Below are 27,080 nucleotides of genomic sequence, written 5' to 3'. Positions count from 1 at the left end.
ACTCCACTCATTATTTTATATACCTCTATCATGTCTCCCCTCAGCCGTCTCTTCTCCAAGCTGAAAAGCCCTAGCTTCCTTAGTCTTTCTTCATAGGGAAGTCGTCCCATCCCCGCTATCATTTTAGTCACCCTTTGCTGCACCTTAGAAAGTGGTTATAAAATCTTTTACTGCAGGTACTATACCCCTCAGCATCTAATAAAGATGTTCCACCACGGCGCTGCTTTGTGTTGGAGGCAGTGTGATCAAGTAGGGGATATACTCCATATTTGGTGGACTTGCCCAAAAGCACAGCTATACTGGATTATGGTGTTGAAGTTTACCAGTCTTACTCAAGTTTCCTACCCCATAAATGTGGACCACTGTCTTTTGCACTTTAAGCCTTGTAAGGTGAAACCGGCCACTCATAGAGACCCAAGTCTTTGTGACCAGTAAGCTAGTGATGACGGCGGCATGGAAACAACCCACTCTGCCAGGCCTCCAGGTTATTTTGAGGAAATTGGCTTATATCCATCAGATGTCCAAGCTTGTTGTTGAATTTATGAATTTGTTTTGTTTTGCAAATTTAAATAAACTAAAAAAAATAAACCTGACAGCCTGCTTAATTGCTAGAGTCTCAACATTTGAGCACATCATGCCTACTTTGAAACAGCTCCACTGGTTGCCGGTGAAACACAGAATACAATATAAGGTTTTGACAATTATCCATCAGGCATTGTATGGAAAAGGGGTTTTGAATGTTTATCGCCCTGAGAGAGCTTTACCATCAGAAGCTGCAATGTGGTAATCTTTGGACGTGATGTCTACAATACACTACGCAAGTACAAGGGCCACAGCATTTTCCGTGGCTGGTCTGCAGCTGTGGAATAAGCTGCCTGGTCATCTGCATTTATGTGCAGATAACGGTTAAATTTAAACAACTGTTAAAGGCTTATTTTTTTTATGCAGGCTTTTTTTTGATAGAGGTGGGCTAGACTATATTATTGTGCAGGACTGGTGACTGAGGTTGCAGCTTATCTGAGGAAATTCATGGGATGGCACTGTTTAGAGGCAGGTGGAGTTTACAGCTAATCAGTACGTCCATTATTGTTTTGTATTTCTAGGATTATGCATGTATTCATGTAAGCAAGTTAAATTTGTTTTTAATAAATAAAGTTTTGGAACACTAGTTTCACAGAAGAACCAAGCGCTGAACTGCTTCTATTGCGAGGCATTCTGTATGGGTCCCAGAATCCACTTTTGTTCTTACTTATGCTAATTTAAATGTTGCTCAACAAAGGCTTCACCCTGCAGACCAGGGACTGCTCAACTGGAAGAACACCTCATAAGATCCAGATCCTCCTGCCTCTTAACCCTCCATTGCCCTAGGTACAAAATAAGTACCTGCATATAGCACCTTTATATGATTACAATAAGCAGTTTACATATCAGATCCCATCCTCTTTCCCTTATCAATGACAGCTACTGTTAAAAGACAGGTATTTCATTATTAACCTGGGTTATTTGCAACTAGGGTCTCACTGCATAAAAAGGATGGGCTTTTGGTCAGGCAGGTTATTTTACTCTTAACTCGGATTATTAATAACTAGGTCTCACTGCATAAAAAGGGCCCTGTACTATCAACATACGTTAAGATGTGTTATTTTATAATTAACCCCAGTTATTAGCGATTAGCTCTCACTGTATAAAAATGGGACCTGTGCTAAAAACAGCATGCTTTAAGGGGAGAAATTATTGTAAATCGCTTTGTTTTGTACAAGTTAGGCGGGTATATCATCGTTTAATAAATGATAAAACGGCCACTACTGTCAACCCCAGTGATAATTAGCTCTCGGTATATAAAACAGGAGCTATGCTAATACCAGGTTAAGATCCTAAGTTACTAAGCAAAGCAAAACCTGGGACATGAAACGAACTTTTAGGCTCGCTCCCTATTTTTAGTATATGCAAGAACATAAATAACATGTTCATGTACCGTTTTTTTTTTGTGAACATCAAAATTCCCCAATCAACCACGCGTCTGTCATATGGCGGTACCAAGGCCAAACCCACTTCTCCTCTACCTCCACTCTCTATCTCAGTTGATAACACCCCTCATCGGTCCCCGTCTCATCTGCCCGCAACCTCGGTGTCATCTTCGACTCCTCCCTCTCCTTCTCTGCGCACATCCAGCAGATAGCCAAGACCTGTCGCTTCTTCCTCTATAACATTAGCAAAATCCGCCCTTTCCTCTCTGAGCACACCACCCCGAACTCTCATCCACTCTCTCGTTACCTCTCGCCTTGACTACTGCAACCTACTCCTCACTGGTCTCCCACTTAGCCACCTATCCCCCTTCAGTCCGTTCAGAACTCTGCTGCATGTCTTATCTTCCGCCTGAACTGATACACTCACATCACCCCTCTCCTCAAGTCACTTCATTGGCTTCTGATCAGGTACCGCATTCAAGTCAAGCTTCTGCTACTAACCTACAAATGTACTCGATCTGCAGCCCCTCCTTACCTGTCACCTCATCTCCCCTTATGTTCCTACCCGTAACCTCCGCTCTCAAGGCAAATCCCTCCTCTCAGTACCCTTCTCCACCACCGCCAACTCCAGGCTCCGCCCTTTCTGCCTCGCCTCACCCCACGCGTGGAACAAACTCCCCGAGCCCATACGTCAGGCCCCCTCCCTCCCCATCTTCAAATCTCTGCTTAAAGCCCACCTCTTCAATGTTGCCTTCGGCACCTAACCTCTACACCTCTACCCAGGAAATCTAGACTGCCCAACTTGACATTTCGTTCTTTAGATTGTAAGCTCATTTGAGCAGGGCCCGTCCTTCTTTATTTTGTACAGCGCTGCGTAACCATAGTAGCGCTCTAGAAATGTTAAGTAGTAGTAAGAAATCCCCCCCCCCCCCCCCCCCCCCCCAACATAGACACCTTTTCTTTTTTTTTTATTTGGCATTACCACAAGGGCTATACGATAGTATCTGAAACAGAAAATTAAAAGTTTGCTCCCGAGCCTCGAGTACCCAAACATAGCCGCTGTTCTCCCCAAGGAGGATTTCATCTACCCCATTCATTGCGCGCCACATGAACCGAAGAGGCCCGAGCCAGCAGCAGCAACGCAGCGGCACGTCGGAAACAGTGCGCAATACCCCTCCCCCTCCTTGACCTGCTCCAATGAGGAGAGCCCGCCGAGGGGGAGGAGAATTTGGGTTGACGGCGGTCGGCGCGCGTGCGTACTGCGTAGCAGTTGGTCCTGCGTAGAGCGGGCCTCGTGCACTGACTGGATGTGACGGTGGCAAGGCGGGAGCGAGCGAGCGCCAGCGTCGGGCCGAGGGGCAGGACGGGTCTCTCTTGCTCTCGGGCAGCCGGTTCTCAGGGTTGGGGGAGGGGGGAATAAGAAAGCTTTATTTTTGTTTTATTATAGCATTTGATTATATACATATATTTTTTAAATCCTCGTTTTTTTGTTTTTTTTTTAAATTTGTTTCGAGGTTTACGTCTCCCTTCCGTTGGCGAGTGTGCATGTGTGACTGACTGAGTGAGCGTGTGGAGGGAATCGGGGTAAACCGGAGAGGGGGGGGGGACGATGAGTATCGAGATCCCGCACGGGTTGACGGACTTGTTGCAGGGCTACACGGTGGAGGTGCTGCGCCAGCGACCCGCAGACCTGGTGGACTTTGCGATTCAGTATTTCACGCGTCTGAAGGAGAACCGGGAGCACGATGGCGCGGGGGGCGGCCTCAAAACTCTTACGAAGGGGGTGAACTTCGATGCCGAGCCCATGCAGACGGAGTCCAACGGCGACGGAGAAGAAAGGGACGAGGACGACGATGACGATTCCGACTTTGAACGTAAGCCTCAATGTATTTCTTCGGTTCGAAAATGGTGCTGCCTATATATATATATGTATGCGGGGGGGGGGGGGTTGGTTCTCTGATTCAGCCTGTCTGCATTCGTTTTGTACCTCGGGTTATTTGCGGTTGTGCCATATGAACTGTGTCTGCAGATAACAAGAAGTAAGGAAAAAAAATCGTTCGTGCCCCCCCCCCCCCCCCTGGAAATCAGAGAATGTCAGAAAATTGGCAGAGCACGAACATATTTTTGAAAGGAGCTAGGATCTAGAACTTGAAAAAGTTGGGGGGGGAAATGCAATTTAGGTATACTGCCAGGGAAGCTCACTAGAAGTTGCACACGGGTCTTGCACTCGTTTACAGAAATATCTTAGTGTGAATTAACTGGTATGGAATTATAATCCTTAGCCCCAGCTGATCGAGGTTTGTGTGTTTCTGTGCCTATATCTATTTGGAAGTTGCCAAAGTGAATCCTGGGTATTCCCTGCCTAGAGTGTGACCAGAGGCCTTCGTTTTGAGGCTCCCACGGTATGCAGGGGGGAGACCTCAGTATGCTTTAAGGGATGCCTCGTTTACAAATTACAGGGGAGAGACCTCAGTATGCTTTAAGGGATGCCTCGTTTACAAATTACGAACTGTGGAGTATTCTTTTAGTTCGTGTCTTTATTTTAAGAAAAACAAAACAGCAACTAATAACATTAGGGTGTGGAGCAGTGGCCTAGTGGTTGGAGCACCGGTCTTGCAATCCAGAGGTGGCTGGTTCAAATCCCACCGCTGCTCCTTGTGATCTTGGGCAAGTCACTTAACTCTCCATTGCCTCAGGTACAAACTTAGATTGTGAGCCCTCCTGGGACAGAGAAATATCTAGTGTACCTAAATGTAACTCACCTTGAGCTACTACTGAAAAAGGTGTGAGCAAAATCTAAATAAATACATAAATTAAAGCACACAAGTGTCTATGGAGATTCATACAACTTGAATGTCAAAGGAAATAAGCAAGAAAAGGTTCTCATATGAGAAGTGAGCAGGGATCCGTGCAGATTTGGAAGTCAGGCATACAAGATTCCACCAGTTGTTATAATGGGATATAAGAAATTATTTTTTCAGTCTAAGCATAGGAGCCAACTTTTAAAAATTATCAGGGGTGCTAAGCCCAATGGAATAATCCCTCCATGGTCACATACAAGGTTTTTTCTCAATATTGTGGTTGCTCAGGCACCTGTAGAGCCAGCTTCTATGAGTCTAAGGATAATTTCCATTACAATACTAATAAATCTATCTAATGGGTGTGAATTATATTTAGAAATGGATTGAGATATTACCAAAGATCTTCATATAATACTAAACTGAAGCGGTTCATCAATATGAATTGGATACTTTGTAATATCCCAAACCTTCTTCCAGTATTTACACCCAGATTCTGTATAGGTTGCTCAAATTTGCATGCAGATTGCAGATGCAAGAGTAAACTAGTCAAATAGGTGCTAACAATTACTGGAGTTCATTGGCACTAATTAGGAGTTGCATGTGCAAATGCCCTATTCTATAACATGCATTCCTAAATTTCATAGCATGCACCTCAAAAGGGGATATGGTCATGGGAGGGGCATTCCAGGAAATTAGATGCAATATTATAGAATACTTAGATTTCTGCACCCAACTGTCATCAGTTGGGAGCAGTCATTTACACCAGCTTTTGGGAGAGACAGACGTGTGTGATCAGTGTTATTATAGTATTCAGTAAAGGATGCTCAGTGTAGAATGCCCTTTACAGAATGTTGTCTTAGCATGGATCATAACAGTGCCTAACTTTTGGGTGCCATTTACCGAATCTGGGCCTTAGTGTTGAGATGTAATAGAGCATATATGACAGTGTTCCTTGCTGTATATCACAGTACCAATTATTTCCAGTACTATCCTTTTTAGCCTGGTTATCAGGCATGCAGATAAAGGAGATGGGATGACTTCCCAATGAGGAAAGGCTAAAGCGGCTAGGGCTCTTCAGCATGGAAAAAAGACTGCTGAGGGGAGACATGAAAGAAGTCTATAATATGAGTGGAGTGGAATGGGTAGATGTGAACACTTGTTCACTCTTTCAAAAATACTAGGACTGGGGGGCACACAATGAAGCCACAAAGCAGTAAATTTAAAACAAATCGAAGAAAATATTTCTTCACTTACATGTAACTTAAACTCTGGAATTTGTTGTCAGAGAATATGGTAAAAGCAGTTAGCGGGGTTTAAAAAAGATTTGGATAGCTTTCTAAAAGAAAAGTCCACAAGCTATTGTTAAGATGGACTTGGGAAAACCCACTGCTTATTTCTAGGATAAGCAATATAAGATGTATTATATTGTCCTGTTTTGGGATCTTGCCAGCTACTTGTAACCTAGATTGGCCCCTGTTGGAAACAGGATCCTGGGCTTGATGGACCTTCGGTTTGTCCTAGTATGGCAACACTTATGTTCTTATGTAGTTAATGTAAAAACAAATAATAGTAAAAAATAATTATAGCTATGAGTTCACATCCCTGTATACTCTGTAGTAAGGATTTTGGTGTATTTTTAGTGTTTCAGCGTCTTTCATTTTCATAATTGGTAAAATCGATGCTTTAAGATTTTGCACCCATTTTCTGGTATTCAAAGTAAATGTTAATGGAAACACAAGAGACACTGGATCCAACCAACCTTCCCCCTCTCCATCCCAACTTAAAAAAAAAAACATATTCCCTGGCATTTAGGGCACCAACCGTCTAGGGCAACCCTCACCCTCGTATAACAGATTGACCATGCCTGGTGCATGCTAGGATGCACCACACAGGCCAGGGTTCTGCTATTTTGAAGATAACGCTGAGACAGAAGCAAGTGGGCATTGCTCCTGCCTCATTTTAAGGTATAGTGCTGGAAGGGGGCTGATTAAGGAGCTGGGGAATCCCCACTAGACACCAAGGTATTTTGTTTTGTTTTTTTAATTATTACTTTTAGTTGGGGAGGCAGGGCTAATGGGTGGATGATGCTATAGACGCTGGGTATTTCTAAAGTTGTGGGGGGGGGGGGATGTCTGGTGCCTAGAGCAATTTTAAGTTTGGGAGGGAGAGGGATCAGGTTCTGGTTGGGTGAAAGGGGAGGGGGGATTGGGCAGATAGTCTACTGCTGGCAGTTTTTTTTTAATCACCCTTCCTGTTAGTTCTTGAGCCAACTGTGGCTCAGGCATTGACAGGAAGAGTGACATTTTGCAATAAGCTGCCAATTGCTGCTGTGATTTTAACGCAGCAGTAATTTGTATGCTCATTGTTTATAGCATGCCATGTGCCATGTTATTTTGGGATTGGTAATTTCACAATCGCAAGGCTTTCTGCATCAGCCCCTTAAATTGTGTGGTACACATGGGCACATAGTATATAAATATGCATGGTAATGAGTCCATTAGGCATTCCACCACATTGCAAAGAAGTAAACAGGATATTCTGAAGCATGCACAGCGCAAGAAATTACAACCAGGTCTGAGATGGCATAGAAGGGTTAGTCGAGAGGGTTTAATGGCAATTTCTATTATCACAGTCCATAAAGTGCCAAAAAATTTAAGACAACAGGAGGTAATAGCTGTGTAGGGAGGTCTGAGCAGAAAAAATATCTTTGCATGAACTGGAATGTTTTGCATATAAATATTAACCTTACAAAATTTTTATGTGGAAGAAATTTTTGTGAGGCTGATATTTGTGTGGAATATGATTCCAGCACATGTGCAAATGTGTGCTGTCATTTTTGTTCAGACGTGTGCACACTACTAGCTGTCCTTTATGCTGAACCTCGTGCAAATGCATCCGTCGGGCTTTCCCTGATTAGTGCTTAAGTTTGTACGCTTTTAAATTTGCATCTCATGAACTTACCTCTTTTCCATGGTATATTTCTCTTTTCCATGGTATATTTTCTCTGTAATTTTGCAGTAAAAGCCATGTGCTCACCTATTGGCATATGGGTCTACTGTATGGCTTTTTGCATTGATCCCTTGGTATGTAATGGATGTTAGAAGGCAGTGATCAAGTTATTGACCCTTGTTCATTGATCTGAGGATCTGATGCAGCAAAAGTGTGCAGGAGTTAATTTGATGTCTGCATAGTATTGTGGGTACATAATTAAAAAAAAAAAAAAAAAAAGAGTTTTGCACAGAAGCTAATCCTGTGAAAGTTTGCATTACACATCAAACTGCAGCTATAATCAGGAGAAAGCACCCAAAGGAGTAGTGCCTTCAGACATATAACATACCCACGTGACAGCATAGGCAACCGCTGAAAGGGTGAAATTTGCACTTTAATCGGGCTACGTGCTCCAAGTGGAAAGTGCAATAATGTCCTAACAACTAATGTTTCTAAAACCAGCAATAAAGTATAAACATAAGGCTCTCTGTTATAAACTTAAAACAGTATGATAAAAAGAAATACTTATCTTGTTAGCCCAGTGCCTGATTTATTTATATTGTCCTGGTATTTTATTGATTTATACATTTTATATTTATTGATATTTATTGATTCCTTTATATATATATATATATATATATATATATATATATATATATATATATATATATATATATATATATGTGTGTGTGTGTTTTTTCAAACTTTGCTGTGTGATATACCAAAATGATTTTCTTATGTGTATCCATATATTTGTCCTAGACTCCTGAGGCAGGCACTATTTCCGAAACACTGTGCTATGCCCATCTCTTACAGAATAAACATTTCCTTTTAATCTACATCAGTCTCCTGGTTCCATTGGAAGAGTCATGTTGGCTATACTACTTCTTCTGTTGGTCTGTGCTCGTAGTGTTTCTGGTCTTAATTTGCGGTATATCAAAACCCTGCAGATAAAAATAAAAACTCAATAGGTATACTTTCAAAGAAAGGCACGGGAGTGGAGATATGATGACACATTTAAATACATCTGTTTCAAAAATACAGAATGTGGGCCTCCATCTGAAAGGAAGCTCTGGAACAAGGAGACATAGGATGAAGGTGAAAGGAATTGGATTCAGCAGTAATCTAAGGTAATATTCTAAGGCAAGGATTTTCAACCCAGTCCTTGGGATACACCAAACCAGTCTGGGTGGCATGAGTTAAATTTACCTCCACTGTATGCAAATCTATGTATGCAATCTCATGCATATTAATTGTGAAAACCTCACTGACTGGGTGTGTCCCAAGGGCTGGGTTGAGAACCCCTCTTTCTTGATGGATATTATGATTCTTTGCATGATACCAAGTGGGCAGACATATACAATACAGTGCAATCTGCTTAAGTGCAAGGGTCTGGGACCAAAGAAATACATGCAGTTAACCGGAGTGTGCACTTAACCGTTGTGACCCAAAGAAGCTTGACATCTGATAAACATATGTACAGTACTGTTTATTATACGTACAGTATACAGTCTCAGTTAACTGACGTTATACAGTCTCCATTAACTGATGTTAGGCTTACTTGGTGTAATCAGTCATAGTCCTCTGTACACTCTTGTGTCTGTGAGTTCTATAGACTGCCAGACAGTAAAACCTGTCATAGCACTGACATCCAGTGGACTCCAGATAGGCCCGCACGGTGTTGAGACTCTCCAGCGCTCTTGCAAAAGTGACAGGAGGTTGTTGAATTTCGTCAGCATGTGCCTTGCTGCTCATTTCATCATCTGTTTCATCATCAGCCGTTGCCTGCGTATAGGGCACATATCTGGACATCAGTGCTGTCGTCAGCTGTTTGGAGATCGTAATCAACAGCTAGGTAGTGATGAAACTCCTCTTCAGTAACACAGGCTGGGATGTCAATAGCCTGTTCATCTGACACGTTTGCAACAGCTGCATCTGTTCGTACCTCTCCACATCCCTAACAAAGCTTGCCCGCTTGTAGCAGTTCACAATGGTTGCCTGTGTACATGATTCCAGGCTTCTTTCTGCATATGTAGGGAATCCAACAGTGATAGATTACGAGCCAGTTCACAGCATGTTTAATCCTTGCCAGTCTGGTCATCCATAACGCTCTTCAGACGACGTAGCACAAGAGCCCGGTAATTGCTGTTTGAAATTGGCTATTATGCCCTGATCCATAGGTTGGATCAGAGAGGTAGTGTTTGGTGGCAGGAAGACCACCTTGACGTTAGTCTGACATCATCTCTGTGTGCAGCACAATTATCACAAAGCAACAAAATCTGACGCTTTTGTGCCCGCATTCTAGTGTCTAACTTCTTTAGCCACTGCTTCCAAATTTCCCCAGTCATCCATGAATTTGCATTCCAACCATCCAACAGTGGCTTTGAATTCAGTTAGTTCAAGACTTTCAGCTAGCTGATTAACTTTCTCCATAAGCAGTGGACCACTGACAGCAAACTGCTCCTGACATGAGACAACCACGAAGAAGAGCATCTTCTACATCCTCAGCTTTTTCCGCCCGTTTACGTTTCTGGTGTGGATTTGTATTGTATTGTTTTGCCAGTCTTCCAGAAGCTGGTCTTTTTGCTTCAAGATACGTGAAATTTGACTGGGATTGACACCATATTCTTTAGCAATAGATGCTTGACTTTGTTTTCTAAGTTTTTAAGAACTTCTATTCGTTCAGCCAGTGTTAAAGTCTTACAGTTATGCGACGATGATGACTCCAGTGTACACTTTAACAACATTTTTTCGCTTATTCTGCCTGTGGCAGTTAACCAATGAGATTTCAAATTTACCGCCCCTTTGTCACGCGCCATCGGCTTCTATATTCCGTGCGTGTGCTTATCGCAGTCTTTCCTGCAGAGCAGTGGTCTTAAACCATGCATATAAGTGAATCTTGCACTTATCAGTGGTGCACTAAAACGAAGTTTGTCCCCATAGAAATTGATGGCACCAAAAACAGGACCGAAGTACGGCATGCGTTTATCCGACATGCACTTAAATGGAGTGCACTGTATATAGTTTTCAAATTATGAAATCCAGAAATGGCCATGAAGAAATAACATATCAAAATAATTTTAGATACCAGTTTACAGTAGATTTTCACTCTCATCTAACAGTGGTACATTTCTTCACTGAACAGGTCTAAGAGCCATAATATAATAACCAAGCAGAGTTCACTAGAGTGGGAAGCCTTTAACACAGCATAGAGGTAAACAGTGAAAGGAAATTTTTTTTTTAAATAGCAAATAACCTTAAATACATGTTCTCTATGGCCATTACACGTATGCAGTTAACTTACATATGTCTACCTTCTTGGTATATTAATTCATTCAGGTCTTGGTAATCCAAGGACTGGTTCACAAAAGAAGTGATTGAAATTGTAAATTGTTTTGTAAATCATACAAATACATTTTTGACTGCCATCCACCACATTTCTGGTTTGTTTGGTTGTGGAAGTTGCCAGTGTTCTTTCTAGAGCTTATTTGTTACTTGAGTTACTGATAGTTATAAGTTCTTATTTTGAAATTTTATATAAGTACAATTTATATACAATTTATGAATTTGATTCTGTATGAATGTAGTACCTTGGAATGTCTCTCTCTTAAATTGGATGGTTTTTCAAAACTTTCTGAGTAGTATGCACTTCTGGCTGCAGTAGACTAGGGCTTCTCAAATCTCTTGGTCCAACCCATAGCCAGTCAGGTTTTAAGGATTTCTACAATGAAAGAGAAAGGGGATGGTATTTGATATACTGGCATTTTGTGGTTACAGTCGAAGTGGAATACAGATTATGTACAGGTACTGATTTTTGTACCTGGGGGCAATGGAGTACATAAGTATGCCACACTGGGAAAAGACCCAAGGTCCATTGAGCCCAGCATCCTGTCCACGACAGCGGCCAATCCAGGCCAAGGGCACCTGGCAAGCTTCCCAAATGTACATACATAGTAACATAGTAGATGATGGCAGCAGAAAAAGACCTGCATGGTCCATCCAGTCTGCCCACAAGATAACGTCATATGTGTATACCTTACCTTGATTTGTACCTGTCTTTTTCAGGGCACATACCAGTATAAGTCTGCCCAGCAGGATTCCCCGCCTCCCAACCACCAGTCCTGCCTCCCATCACCGGCTGTGGTACCGACCATGTAAGTCTGCCCTCCACTATCCTCGCCTCCCAACCACCAACCCCTCTTCCCCCCACCTGCATGTTATTCCTGGAATTGTGGATTTTTCCCAAGTCCCTTTAGTAGTGGTTATGGACTTGTTCTTTAGGAAACCGGTCTAACCCCTTTTTAAACTCTGCTAAGCTAACCGCCCTTCACCACGTTCTCCGGCAACGAATTCCAAAGTTTAATTACGCGTTGGGTGAAGAAACATTTCTCCGATTTGTTTTAAATTTACTACACTGTAGTTTCATTGCATGCCCCCTAGTACTAGTATTTTTGGAAAGCGTGAACAGATGCTTCACATCCACCTGTTCCACTCCACTCATTATTTTATATACCTCTATCATGTCTCCCCTCAGTCGTCTCTTCTCCAAGCTGAATAGCCCTAGCCTCCTTAGTTTTTCTTCATAGGGAAGTTGTCCCATCCCCGCTATCATTTTAGTCGCCCTTCGCTGCACCTTTTCCAATTCCACTATATCTTTCTTGAGATGCGGCGACCAGAATTGAACACAATACTCAAGGTGCAGTCGCACCATGGAGCGATATAACGGCATTATAACATTCTCACACCTGTTTTCCATACCTTTTCTAATAATACCCAACATTCTATTCGCTTTCCGAGCCACAGCAGCACACTGAGCAGAAGGTTTCAGTGTATTATTGACGACGACACCAAGATCCTTGGTCCGTAACTCCTAACGTGGAACCTTGCATGACGTAGCTATAATTCGGGTTCTTTTTTTCCCACATGCATCACCTTGCACTTGCTCACATTAAACGTCATCTGCCATCTAGCCTCCCAGTCTCGTAAGGTCCTTCTGTAATTTTTCACAATCCTGTCGCGAGTTAACAACTTTGAATAACTTTGTGTCATCAGCAAATTTAATTACCTCACTAGTTACTCCCATCTCTAAATCATTTATAATATATTAAAAAGCAGTGGTCCTAGAACAGACCCCTTAGGAACCCCACTAACTACCCTTCTCCATTGTGAATACTGCCCATTTAACCCCACTCTCTGTTTCCTATGCTTCAACCAGTTTTTAATCCACAATAGGACTTGCCCAGAGTCAGCAGTGGGAATTGAACCTGGTTCTCATGCTGCTGCACTAACCATGAGGCTACTCGTCCAATTGAGATACATATAGAGCTCTTCAGTATTCTCTATCTCCCTAAGCAGGGTGGTTGCAGCTTGATCAAGCTCCTTAAAAAATCTGCCTGGGGGGTGGCTCCTGGCTTGCCAGTTGTTAGCCGGGGTGTTAGAGGCTATAGCAGCGTCACTTTAAGGGCACCTAGGTTAGTCCTTTCCCTGCCTTACCCATCCCCCCAGTGGATGTGAGCACATTAGTTTCACTTTTCCCTGCTCTTTCCCACTCTATACTTGGTGGATGCAGGCACATTGGTTCACCTTTCCCTGCCTTTCCCACTGTTCTGTACCTCCGGAGTTGATTTGATTGCCTCTTTTGCTGTTTTCTCTACTTTCCTCACAGCGTTAAAAAAAAAAGAAAGAAAAAAGCAAGAGGTTTTCTTCAGTTTCTACAGCATGACCGGAGCTTGTATACTCGGTCCAGTGAGGTAAGAGTGTTTTCTGACTCCTCTGGGGAGGGCCCGCGATCGGGACGTTTTTGGCGCGAAGCTGCCATTTTGAATTTTCCGCCGTTTTTTCAACAATGGCTGCAGAGAGTGCAAAGTGATGCATGTGGGTAAGAGGAACCCGAATTATAGCTACGTCTTGCAAGGTTCCGCGTTAGGAGTTACGGATCAAGAAAGGGATCTGGGTGTCGTCGTCGATGATACGCTGAAACCTTCTGCTCAGTGTGCTGCTGCGGCTAGGAAAGCGAATAGAATGTTGGGTGTTATTAGGAAGGGTATGGAGTCCAGGTGTGCGGATGTTATAATGCCGTTGTATCGCTCCATGGTGCGACCGCACCTGGAGTATTGTGTTCAGTACTGGTCTCCGTATCTCAAAAAAGATATAGTAGAATTGGAAAAGGTACAGCGAAGGGCGACGAAAATGATAGTGGGGATGGGACGACTTTCCTATGAAGAGAGGCTGAGAAGACTAGGGCTTTTCAGCTTGGAGAAGAGACGGCTGAGGGGAGATATGATAGAAGTGTATAAAATAATGAGTGGAATGGATCGGGTGGATGTGAAGCGACTGTTCACGCTATCCAAAAATACTAGGACTAGAGGGCATGAGTTGAAGCTACAGTGTGGTAAATTTAAAACGAATCGGAGAAAATGTTTCTTCACCCAACGTGTAATTAGACTCAGGAATTCGTTGCCGGAGAACGTGGTACGGGCGGTTAGCTTGACGGAGTTTAAAAAGGGGTTAGATAGATTCCTAAAGGACAAGTCCATAGACCGCTATTAAATGACTTGGAAAAATTCCGCATTTTAGGTATAACTTGTCTGGAATGTTTTTACGTTTGGGGAGCGTGCCAGGTGCCCTTGACCTGGATTGGCCACTGTCGGTGACAGGATGCTGGGCTAGATGGACCTTTGGTCTTTCCCAGTATGGCACTACTTATGTACTTATGTACTTATGTAGAGTGTTAAGCGCTGTTCCAAGTGTGGCAAGTACCAAAAAACCTGCTCAAGCCGTTCCTTTGCATGACTCCATCCAAGAGCTTATTTCAGCTCAATGGGCTGACCCCGAAGGACCTTTGAAAGTTTCCAGGGCTATGGGGCAATTATTCCCTCTGAGTGAGGAGCATTTGGCTCGCTTTGCAATGCCTAAGGTGGATGCCCTAGTCACTGCTGTGACAAAGAGAACTACCCTCCCGGTTGAAGGAGGTGTTTGCCCTGAATGACATGCAAGACCGTAGACTGGAACCAGCACTTAAAACGGTCCTTTGAAATTGCTGGTCTTACTATTCGGGCGTCTTTCAGTTGTTATGCTGCTGGAGCCTGCCTGGCATGGTTGCAACAGGCAGTGGAACAGCCCGGTGATGGAGCGGAGCCCTTGTCTGAAGTGGCTCCGCGAATGGAGTCGGCCTTGCCCTTTATGATATTGTCAGAGCTTCGGCTAAACAGATGGCTGTAGCAGTGGCGGCTTGCCGTCTTCTGTGGCTAAGGCATTGGGTGGCGGACATGGCCTCTAAGCAAAGGTTGGTGAAGTTGCCCTTTCAAGGCCTTCGCCTGTTGGGTGAGGAGTTGGAGAAAATTGTGAAAGGCCTGGGAGATGCTAAACCCCAGCGCTTGCCCGAGGATAGGCCGCGGCCTCCCTCCAAGGGTCAGGCGGTTCACTCCTCTTATAGACCTCGCTTCCGTGAAGCTAGAAGGTACCGCCCGGGGAATTCTGCTGGGTCCACTTCTCGTGGCTGGTTTTCAGCAGAGGAACTCCTTTCGCTTGGACAAACGTTTCGCAGCAGCAGGCTCAAGACCTGGAGTTCAAGGGCGACCCTCTCAATGATGGAGCGCCGGCCCCCTCCTCGATTCCTGTTATAGGAGGACGTCTTTCCCTCTTTCTTGAGTAGTGGGCCAAGATTACCTCAGATCAGTGGGTCTTGGACCTGATCAGAGAAGGATACCGAATAGAATTCGATGCCCCGATAAGAGACGTGTTTGTGGAGTCCCGATGCGGTTCTGCCGCCCAAACAGGCGGCGGTAGAGGAGACCTTACAAAGCTTGATTCACATTGGGGCAGTTTCCCCGGTGCCTCCTGCCGATTTCGGCTGCGGCCGCTACTTCATTTACTTTGTGGTGCCGCGAAAAGGTGGGTCTTTTCGCCCTATTCTGGACTTAAAAGAATTAACAAGTCCCTAAGAGTGCGGCATTTTCACATGGAACCCTGCGCTCCGTCAATGCGGCGGTACAGCCAGGAGAGTTTCTCATGTTTCTGGACCTGAAAGAAGCTTCCTTGCACCTTCCAATTTGGCCCCCGCACCGAGGTTTCTGCGGTTTGCGGTGATGGGAAAACATTTCCAGTTTCGGGCCTTGCCTTTTGGCCTCGCCACAGCTCCCCGAACCTTTTCCAAGGTAATGGTGGTAGTAGCTGCTTTTCTCAGGCGAGAAGGTATCCGGGTTCACCTGTACCTAGACGACTGGCTCATCAGAGCGGACTTCGCAACAGAGAGCCATCAAGCTACAGCCAGAGTGGTCTCAGTACTGCAATCTCTGGGCTGGGTCGTCAATGTAGCCAAAAGTCACCTGACTCCCTCGCAATCTCTAGAATATTTGGGGGCACGGTTCGACACAGACCCGGGATATGTATTCCTACCCAAGCAAAGGCTGTGCAAGCTTCAGAATCAGGTCCATCTGCTCCTGAGGATGCCCCGCCCGCGAGCTTGGGACATTGTCCAGCTGTTGGGATCGATGACGGCCACCTTGGATTTGGTGTGCTGGGCAAGAGCGCACCTGAGACCTCTGCAGTATTCCCTGCTTTAACGATGGTCTCCAGTATCTCAGGATTATCAATGCAGACTCTCTTGGCTCCCTGCGGCCCGACTCAACATGGATTGGTGGCTCTCAGACAGCATGCAGCGGCGAGGAATGCTGCTGGCGCTCCCCGATTGGTGCCTAGTGGTGACAGATGCCAGCCTGAAGGGCTGGGGCGCACATTGCAAGGGGAAGCATGCCCAGGGTCTTTGGACACCCGACAAGTCGGAGTGGTCCATCAATCGCCTAGAAAGCGGTGTTTCAGGCGCTTCTGGCCTTTCAAGTGACCCTGGAAGGATTGGCTGTCAGAGTGATGTCGGACAACACGACAACAGTGGCCTACATAAACTGACAAGGCGGCACTCAGTGCAGAGCGCTGGCCGCGCAGGCCGAACAGATTTGCTACTGGGCCGAGCTGCATCTACAGTTTCTGTCGGCAGCTCACATTGCAGGTCAGAGCAACATGCAAGCCGATTATCTAAGCAGGCATCAAATCGATCCAGCGGAATGGGAACTGGCAGACTAAGTATTCCTGCAGATATGTGCCAAATGGGGCAAGCCCGTAATGGATCTTATGGCGACAAGCTCAACTGCCAAAGTCCCGTGCTTTTCAGCAGACAGAGAGATTCTCGCTCAGCCGGGTTGGATGCCTTGGCTCAACCCTGGTCTCTGGGCCTCTGGTATGTGTTCCTTCCGTCGTCTTTGATAGGGCGTGTGCTCCTGCGGATTTGGCTTCACCCAGGAGAAGTGGTCCTCATCGCCCCGGATTGGCCCAGGGGGCCTTGGTATGCGGACCTCCGACAGATGCTAGGGGAGGCTCCCCTTCCTTTACCTCTGGTACCAAACCTGTTGTCGCATGGACCGGTGGCCATGGAGGACGCCTGCCGTTTTGGTCTTAAGGCATGGCGATTGAGAGGGCGCAATTGAGAGGCAAAGGCTATTCCAATAATGTTATTTCCACTCTCCTGCAGGCCCGCAAGCGGTCCACTTCCGTGGCTTATGCCAGGATCTGGTGCCAGTTGAGGCTTGGTGTGTTTCAAAAGCGATCACACCCATGCGGGCTCCTGTCTCGCCGATTCTGGACATTTTGCAGGAGGGTGTACAAAAAAAGCTTGGCCTATAATTCCCTGCGGGTGCAAGTGGCAGCATTGGCCTTCCTTCATGGTAAGGTTGCAGGCGTGTCTTTAGCTGCTCAACCAGATGTGGCACGGTTTCTTAGAGGGGTGCTTTGGCTCTGTCCTCCCGTGCGGGCACCTTGTCCAGCTTGGAACCTGGGGCTAATTTTGAAGGCTCTGCAGGGTTCTCCTTTTGAGCCGCTTTGGCGAGCTTCAGAGAAAGATTTGACACTAAAGGCCGTTTTTCTGGTGGCCATTACTTCGTCGAGACGGGTGTCAGAACTCCAGGCGCTGTCCTGTCGAGACCCATTTCTGCAATTTTCAGAGTCCGGGGTCACGGTTCGTACCGTGCCTTCCTTCATGCCTAAAGTGGTTTCAGCGTTTCACCTACACCAGCCTATTTTTTACCCTCTTTTGTTAAGGAGGAGTTTCCAGAATCCTTTGGCCAGTTGCACCTGTTGGATGTGCGCAGGACTCTGCTGCAGTATCTGCAAGTTACTAATTCTTTCAGGACCTCTGATCATTTGTTTGTTTTACTATCAGGTTCTCGCAGAAGGTCTCCAGCGTCTAAAGCCACTATTGCCCGCTGGCTCAAAGAAGCTATCTTTTCAGCTTATCTGCTTGCCGGCCAGCCTCCGCCTGTAGCCTTTAAGGCACATTCTACAAGAGCGATTTCTTCCTCTTGGGCTGAAACTGTGGAGCACTCTCTCTTCATGAGATTTGCAGTGCAGCACATGGGCTTCGAAGCTCTCATTTGCCTGACATTACAGGTTGGATGTGGCTGCTAGGAGGGATGCGCGTTTTGGAGCACAAGTGCTAGCGCGTGGTGTGACTTGTTCCCATCCTTTATAGGGATTGCTTTGATACATCCCATACGTAATGGCTTCATCTGCTTGATGACAAGGAAGGGAAAATTAGGTTCTTACCTTGGTAATTTTCTTTCCTTTAGTCATACCAGATGAAGCCATGAGCCCTCCCTGTATGATTTTCTGTATGATTTGAATCTGTTTCAGGTTCTGTTCTTGTTTCCTGAAGTTCTAATCCTTCCTTGGGAGAAAGTTGGAAAACAGTCTTCAGGATTCTTGTTCACTTATAGGAGGATGAGTTCATTCCCTCCAGTTCATGTGTAGGAGGTTGAGTTCATTCCCTCCAGGAGGATGTGTGTTTTCCCTCCATAAATACAAAGAGGAGGACGAGTTTATTCCCTCCAGGAGGATGTGTTCATTCCCTCCTTTTGAGTTCATGCCCTTGTTATGGGGCCATCGTTCGCTGTGAGGAAAGTTCATGTTATTCCCATTGTGGTTTGTTATACTGCTTTGGAAGCTTCAAATACTGAAGAGGCAGTAGAGCTAGCTGGCCATGAGGCACTGTGAAAAGTTGAGTGCTCTCTATCTCCCCCTGCTGGTTGATGGACACAACCCATACGTAATGGCTTCATCTGCTATGACTAAAGGAAAGAAAATTACCAAGGTAAGAACCTAATTCCCTTCTTTTCTTTTTCTTCACTATATATGCAGCAAACTTAAAATAACTACGAAAGCAGAAATCCCCCCCCCATATATATATATATATATATATATATATATAAACGCATATCTCCAGTGTATGCAGATTTTTTAAAAATGTATATTCATTGTGGATATCCTGAAAACCATAATGACTGTGGGTGATCAGTACAGGTTTTGGAAGGTTGGCTGTAATCAGCTTGTGATTTTTCTGTTAACCTCCTGAGCTGTTGCTACTGACAGATACTTTGCTTTGAAATGTATAATAGCCCAGTTCAGTTTTATAATACTTTCTCCTCTTTGTATCCCTCCTTGGTATTGTTTTTTGTATGGCCTTCGAAAAAGACGGCCTTTTCTGTGCTATGGCAGCAAAGGTTTTATTATAACATCCTACTTTTTGAGGGGTGAACTTATGTTGCCTTAAAAACTTAAAAGAATCTGTGAACTAAAAAAAAAAAAAAAAAAAAGGTGCAACCTCGCCCCAAAAAACAACCAAACAGGGCTGACTCAGTGGTTTATTCTTAATGTTTCAGGTGGCCATACAGAAAACTTGAACTCCATTCCTGGGCAGGTCATCTGCTCCTCAGGTCACAAAGGTTGAAGACGCTGCACTGAGAACATTACTCTATATACTCAACTATAACTCAATCTCGTGTTTAAATCGAGAGCAGTTTTAGGACTCAAAATAGCCAAAAATGCTGTGACCTGTGTATAAAGTCGAGGCTGAGTCTTACATTGCTCCCTTTGTATCCCTCCCCTCCAGGTCCAACATTGCTTTCCCCCCCCCCCCCCCTCCTCTAGCATCTCCCTGCCTTTCCCCTTTCCCATAACGCACAGCTTCACAGATTTTAACAGGGTTCAGAACAGACTGGCTTTCTTCTGGCTTTAAGCTAAATCATCAGATTTTGGTTTGTGAGGATTACATATTTTCCCTCACTGATTAAGTCTTCAATTAAGTTGGATTCACCCCCCTCCCCTTAAATTTGTAAGTTCATTAAAGCAAAATGTTCTAGGATATTTTCACAAATCACTCAACCTTTATATCCAAAGAGAATGTTTTATTCAGGAATCAGTATTTCTCAGCGCTTACACACCTTCCAGTTTGCTTTTTATTTTTGTTTGGTAAAAGAAAATCAGAATTCACTCACCAGCTCTTTTCAAGCCAGTCTCATCTAAACTTCCTCTTTGGCTGATGGTTCAAGCAGTAGGCTTAATCAAGTGGCCTTTTGCTGTCTCCAGGACTCCTGGTAATAGTACTGCAAATTTCCTGCAGGCATGCCTTCCTCTCAGTGTACATGGTCAGCATAAACGTTTTACCAGCCAGAACATTTACAGATTTTAAGCAATCACTATTATTTATTTTTATCACACCCCAGTCTTTCTTGCTACCTCCTCCAAACCTCTTCTATTTAAATTTGAACACTGCACAATCACCCTGAATCAGGAGTTCTTCCCACACCAGGGACATATATAGATAGCACTGACTCAATTCTCTAATGTCAGCACAGCCAGCTTCTGTCTATTGTACTTCCATAAAGCTAACAATAGCAAGAGTGCTATAGCATTGATGAGAATGACTCATAGATAAGGTGACCCTGGTGTTTTGAAGAGTTTAAGTCAAAATTTGTCTGACAGAAGAGTAAGGTAATCCTTTGTGTGTGTGGGGGGGGGGGGGGGGGGCGGGGGGGGGGGGGGGGGGTCAGTCATTCTGCAGTGCCAACATCTAATGAAGTAAGAATTGTTCACTGGATAGGCTGCATGAGATGGAATGAGTATTTTAATAAGAGAAAAAAACATGGGTAGATGCTAATAGAATTTCATGGTGCCCTAGCTCAATAGAGGTCAATTTGATCAAGCTGCAATCTCAAGGAGTAGGAGGGAACTACTAGGCCAAAATATTTGAGGAAGCAGTTTGTGAGATGTATGTTCTCTGCCATCATGTGTGTTGGTGCCTCTGCATGGAGCATCTGTGAGGTGGTATTTTGAGAAGTATAAAAGCTAAGCTTCTTGTAAATGGTCTTTTATCCATTTTCTCTTTTGGCAACTTCTACAAACCTCCCTTTTCAAAGAGCAAGTTCGGGGGTTTGAAGATACTCTTTGGCCAAAGAAAAAGGGTGATGCTTTCATGCCTGTATCCTTAGCAAGTGCTTGCAAGCCAGTAAATGCTGTCCCATAAGCCACTGTTCTCTTCTCTGGGCCTGAGTCCCTAGGTGTGTGTGTGTGTATATATATATATATATATATATATATATATATATATATACATACATATATATATATATATATATTTAGTATCGTGTTTGATTGCAATGTGTACAGATAAAATCAATTAGCTGTCATCAACCAAAGATCCATAGACGTGACCCATAGAGATCTACCACATTGCAGTAACATTTTTGTAAATTTATACAACCTGCCAAAACAAAAAACATAACCCTTTCTACTGTAGCCAGTTCACTGAGTATGTTAACACTAACTTAGTAGAGTGCCTAGATTTTATGGCTTGATCTGATCCTGATGGAGTGTTTGTGCTGTAGTGTGCAGCATTAGAGCTGGAACCATTGAGTAGACCTATAAATTAAGCATTTATATAAGCTGTTCTAATTTTTGCATTGTTCCTATTTCAGTCAAACCTGAAAATGGAAAATTCTAGGATGAGATCACCACCTGTAATGCTCCCTTACTTAAGGATCAGTGTAGTTTATTTTTCCTGGTATGTGTTTAGAGGGAGATTTTTGTGTGAAGGAAAGAATCTAATATAATAATTTGCTCCTCCAACATTCCAATGTGTCTCACTGGGATCGTAACCACTTGCTGACATCACTCCTCCAACGTTCCAATGTGTGTCACTGGGATTGTAACCACCTGCTGACGTCACTCCTCCCAACGTTCTCCGTCCCCCCTCCCTCCCAGTTCCATGGGACCCTGGAACTGGGAGGGAGGGGGGACCCTGGAAATGGAAGGGGGAAGGGAAGGGGACACTGGAACTCGGAGGGGAGGAGGGAGGGGGCAGGGGAGAGATGCTGCACATGGATGGATGGAGGGGGCAAGGCACAGAGGACGTTGCCTGCATATGGATGAATGCAGGGGAGAGAGCATAATGCAAGGGAGGGAGGGGACCCTGAAACTCGGAGGGAGGCAGGGAGGGGACAATGACCCTGGAACTCGGAGGGAGGGAAGGGGACAACAACCCTGGAACTCGGAGGGAGGGAGGGGGACAACAACCCTGGAACTCGGAGGGAGGGGAGGGGACAATGACCCTGGAACTCGGAGGGAGGGACGGGGGCCCTGGCGCACACACTTATGCTCACACACACTCTCTCTCACAGACACACTCGCACCCAGTCTCACTCTCTGTCACACACACACATTCGCACACTCTCTCAAACATACACACTCCGAGGAAAACCTTGCTAGCGCCTGTTTCATTTGTTTCAGAAACGGACCTTTTTTACTAGTGATAGATAAAAAGTCCAGAGAAGGAAAACATGCTGACTGGATCCTGGGCTCCTGGTGTTGTCCTTATTTGATGTGTATTCTGATGTGATGAGCTCTGTGATACTTCTCCATATTCTGAAATATATGAGCAATTGTGTTTCCAGTATGCATTTCCTTTTCATACAGTGTTCTCTTAGTGGTCTAATGAATGGCACATGTGAAACTTCTCTGTTAGTATAGAAATACAGGTTAATAAAACATATATAAAGGTGTTAAAACTTTTTATTGGACTAAATGTAGATTTTTGACCAGTTTTCAGGATCTAAAACATCCTTTATCTCAGATAAGAACAGAATATTAGGCAATTCAGCCAAAGAGTTTTAGGTTACCAGATTTAAGGAGATTTTCTATAAACTGCTTTGGAGACATCAGGATGCCACAATAAGAGGGTTGTCTTATTATTATTATTTTTTTTGATCTGACAGTTTCCTCTTGCCTTTAGGTTTGTAACTCAAGTCAGAATTGGGACCCCCAATTCACTTGTACAGTATCCTTGTATCCCACCTTATTAATTCCCTTATCCCGTATTTGCCCTGATTAGATTGTAATCTCTTTCGAGCAAAGACTGTCTCTTCATGTTCAAGTGTACAGCGTTGCATACGTCTAGTAGCGCTATAGAAATAAGTAGTAGTAGTAGTAGTAGTAATCTAACACCTTGAGTTTTCATTTGCAGTTATCCAAAGGATTTCACCATATTTTGTATTCCTGAGTCATTGCAAGGAAAATCCTTGGCTAGGGGCCATGCATCAGGAATGACCTATGAAATCTTGCAACTTTGGGCCCTGATCCTGGTGGGTTTTAATGGTGTCACCATTGTTAGATAACTGATTTCTCCATCCCACCTACAGGACAGTAAACTGGGAATCAAACATCTCTGTGGCATTGCTACTGCACTGGCAGTGGACTCATCTGTTTAGTGAAGCTTGTTAGATTTCATTAGGTGATCACAGCTCTACACATAGACTGCAGACCATTTTGATTATTGCATCAAAATAAAATGACGGGCAGCAGTCTATGCAGAGTGTGAAGGCTCAGTTTGAAAGGTCGCATCAAGAGGTTAAAAAACAAAACACTATCTAAAAAGTTTCTGTGGTTACCAAGCGAAACACTGTTCCGGGAGATGGTGGTATGACTCTGCGAGATCCCCAGGATCGCCATAGTGAATCCTTGTTAAAGAATTCCTTTGATGTTTCTGCTCTGGCAATGCAGACTGCAAATTGTGGGTCCTTGGTAGTGAGAGCTTGTTTCCGCTGGTCTGAGAGAGTGTTGGACTTTTCTTCAGATGATCTTTGAGCTATTGATAATGAAGTGGCTAAGCTGGAAATGGGTTCGGCCTTTTTGGCAGATGCTCTTCTAAGTCTATGGCTCTTTCTGTTGCAGCCCGTCGTACGCTTTGGCTGCGTGGTTGGTCGGCAGATGCGGCCTCTAAGTCCAAGCTTAGTAAATTTCCCTTTGAGGGTTCCTTTCTGTTTGGAGAAGAATTAGACAAGCTGGTGCATAGCCTGGGTGAGGCTAAAGTTCCAAGGTTACCGGAGGATTGTCCTAGAGGGTCTGGTCATGGCAATTTCTCAGGTCGTGGTAGAGGCCGTGATTTTCGTCGTTTTTGGCCAGGCAGAGTTTTTCAGGGACAACGCTCCAGATTTTTCCAAAGGACTCAGTCCTTTCGAGGAGGTTATAGATGAGGTCGAGAGGCAGGGAGTTCCCTTTCCTCTTCCTCTCGCTCTCAACAATGAAGGTTTGTGGGTCCAGCCTCTAGTCCAAGTGGGTGCTCGGTTGGTACAATTTCAAGGGAGGTGGGCACAGATTAATTTGGACCAGTGGGTATTAGAGGTTATTCCATTTACTCCATTTACTTTCTGGTTCCCAAGAAAGAGGGCTCCTTCCGACCAATTTTGGACCTCAAGGTGGTCAATCGAGTGCTCAAGGTGCCCTCGTTTCGTATGGCGACTTAGCGGTCCATCATTCTTGTGGTGCGGTCCGGGGAGTTCCTCACTTCTCTCAATCTTACATAAGCCTATTTCCACATTCCTAATCGGCCTGCACATCAACGTTTCCTTTGTTTTGCAGTACTGGGTCACCATTTTCAGTTTCGGGCTGTTCCCTTCGGGCTGGCGACTGCTTCTCGTACGTTTACTAAGGTCATGGTAGTTGTAGCTGCGGCTCTCAGAACGGAAGGCATTTTAGTCCATCCTTACTTAGACAATTGGTTGATCCGGGCAAAGTCGTACCACGAGAGTGTTCAGGTGACACTTTGGGTGGTAGAATTTTTACAGTCCCTCGGTTGGGTAGTCATGTGCAGAAGAGCCATCTTCAGCCTTCTCAGTCATTAGAGTATCTGGGATTCTGTTCGACACAAAGCAAGGTCGCGTGTTTCTTCTGCCGGCCCGTGTCCTCAAATTGCAGACTCAGATTCGTCAGTTACTTCCAGTGTCCGTCAGCAAGGGACTATCTTCAGACGCTGGGATCCATGGCGGCAACAGTCGAGACGGTTCCGTGGGCCAGGGCTCACATGAGGACTCTCCAGCGGTCACTTCTGTCGAGATGATCGTCCCAGACGGATTCTCTTCATCAAAGATTGCCGCTTCCTTGTCATCAAGCAGATGAAGCCATTACGTATGGTGCACCTCCTCCCCCCCCCCCCCCCCCATGGTCGGGCTGTGAGGATTCGGAGAATCAAAATGGCGTCCGTTTTGGCGTATGCCAGTCTTCAGTCATTTTTGATAGTGTTTTCAGCGTCGTTTTTAAAAGACATGGCGCACAAAATTAGTTACCATGGTCTTTTTCAGTGGATATGGTTCTAGTTGTGGCTGTGCAGATTTGCAAAGTTTGTGTATATGAGTTCATGCATTCACGTATGATTTTTTTTTTTTATTCACTTCCCCCTTTGTGTCATCTGTTTGTGATTAACCCTTTATATGCATTTTCATATTTTGTACTCATTTTTACGTTGTTTTTATATATTTTTCCATTTTTTCATTCACTTCTTTCTCTCTCTCTCTCTATATATATATAGTTGCCTGTCATGTATATATATATATATAGATGGTTTTTTTTTTAGAAATCCTTGTATTGTTTGTGTGGAAGCATTTTTTCATTCATTCTTAATTTCATTTTAATTTAATTTTTACTTTTATTTTTTATTTTTCATTTTATTTTCATTTTTTTGATGTCACCTCAATACATATTGAGTTTAGAAATCCTTGCTGCAATTTCCATGTGTGACAGTATCAAAAATCATATATATGCAGATGGAACATTGTTTTTTTCCCCCCTTTTTGTTACATTTTTGCTATATTCTTTCACATCTGCTCATCAGTTATTTTCCTGATTGCCTTTTAAATGTATAGCTTGCAAAAGTAGTTTGTTCATACATATAGTAACATAGTAACATAGTAGATGATGGCAGAAAAAGACCTGCACGGTCCACCCAGTCTGCCCAACAAGATAAACTCACGTGTCATTTTTTGTGTATACCTGCCCTGCCACCACCAGCTCTAGCACAGACCGTATAAGTCTGTCCAGCACTATCCCCACCTCCCAACCACCAGCTCTGCCTCCTACCGCCGGCTAAGCTTCTGGGGGATCCCTTCCTTCTGAGGAGGATTCCTTTGTTTATCCCACGCATGTTTGAATTCCGTTACCGGTTTCCTCTCCACCACCTCCCGCGGGAGGGCATTCCAAGCATCCACCACTCTCTCTGTGAAAAAATACTTCCTGACATTTTTCTTGAGTCTGCCCTCCTTCAATCTCATTTCATGTCCTCTTGTTCTACCGCCTTCCCCTCTCCAGAAAAGGTTCGTTTGTAGATTAATACCTTTCAAATATTTGAACGTCTGTATCATATCACCCCTGTTTCTCCTTTCCTCCAGGGTATACATGTTGAGGTCCACAAGTCTCTCCTCATATGTCTTGTAATGCAAATCCCATACCATTCTCGTAGCTTTTCTTTGCACCCCTTCCATTTTTTTCACATCCTTCACAAGATACGGCCTCCAAAACTGAACACAATACTCCAGGTGGGGCCTCACCAACGTCTTATACAGGGGTATCAAAACCTCTTTTCTTCTGCTGGTCATACCTCTCTCTATACAGCCTAGCAATCTTCTAGCTACGGCCACCACCTTGTCACACTGTTTCGTCGCCTTCAGATCCTCAGATACTATCACCCCAAGATCCCTCTCCCCGCCCGTACCTATCAGACTCTCACCGCCTAACACATACGTCTCCCATGGATTTCTACTCCCTAAGTGCATCACTTTGCTTTTCTTCGCATTGAATTTTAATTGCCAAACGTTAGACCATTCTTCTAGCTTCCCGCAGATCTTTTTTCATGCTTTCCACTCCCTCCGGAGTGTCCACTCTGTTGCAAATCTTAGTGTTGTCCGCAAAAAGGCAAACTTATCTTCTAACCCTTCGGCAATATCACTCACAAATATATTGAATAGAATCGGCCCCAGCACCGATCCCTGAGGCACTCCACTAATCACCTTTCTCACCACCCTCTGGCGTCTGCCCGTCAACCAGTTCCTAATCCAGTTCACCACTTCGGATCCTATCTTCAGCCCTTCTAGTTTATTCAAGAGCCTCCTGTGGGGAACCGTGTCAAAAGCTTTGCTGAAATCTGAGTAGATTACGTCCATAGCACGTCCTT

The 27,080-nt window shown here is 44.4% G+C and overlaps 1 protein-coding gene across 1 annotated transcript in view; it reads left to right on the top strand.

The window, feature by feature from the left end:
- The first annotated feature begins 3,296 nt into the window (after positions 1-3,296).
- PRKAR2A (protein kinase cAMP-dependent type II regulatory subunit alpha) overlaps positions 3,297-27,080 on the top strand; it is a 176,663-nt gene continuing 152,879 nt past the window's right edge. The window contains exon 1 of the mRNA XM_030208076.1: positions 3,297-3,841. Coding sequence (XP_030063936.1) covers positions 3,577-3,841 — 265 coding nt within the window. The 5' untranslated portion in view covers positions 3,297-3,576. The remainder of the gene's footprint in view (positions 3,842-27,080) is intronic.

Source organism: Microcaecilia unicolor, chromosome 6 (assembly GCF_901765095.1).
Source record: "Microcaecilia unicolor chromosome 6, aMicUni1.1, whole genome shotgun sequence".
NCBI classification, from domain to species: domain Eukaryota; kingdom Metazoa; phylum Chordata; class Amphibia; order Gymnophiona; family Siphonopidae; genus Microcaecilia; species Microcaecilia unicolor.
This window is presented reverse-complemented; position numbering and strand designations above follow the sequence as displayed.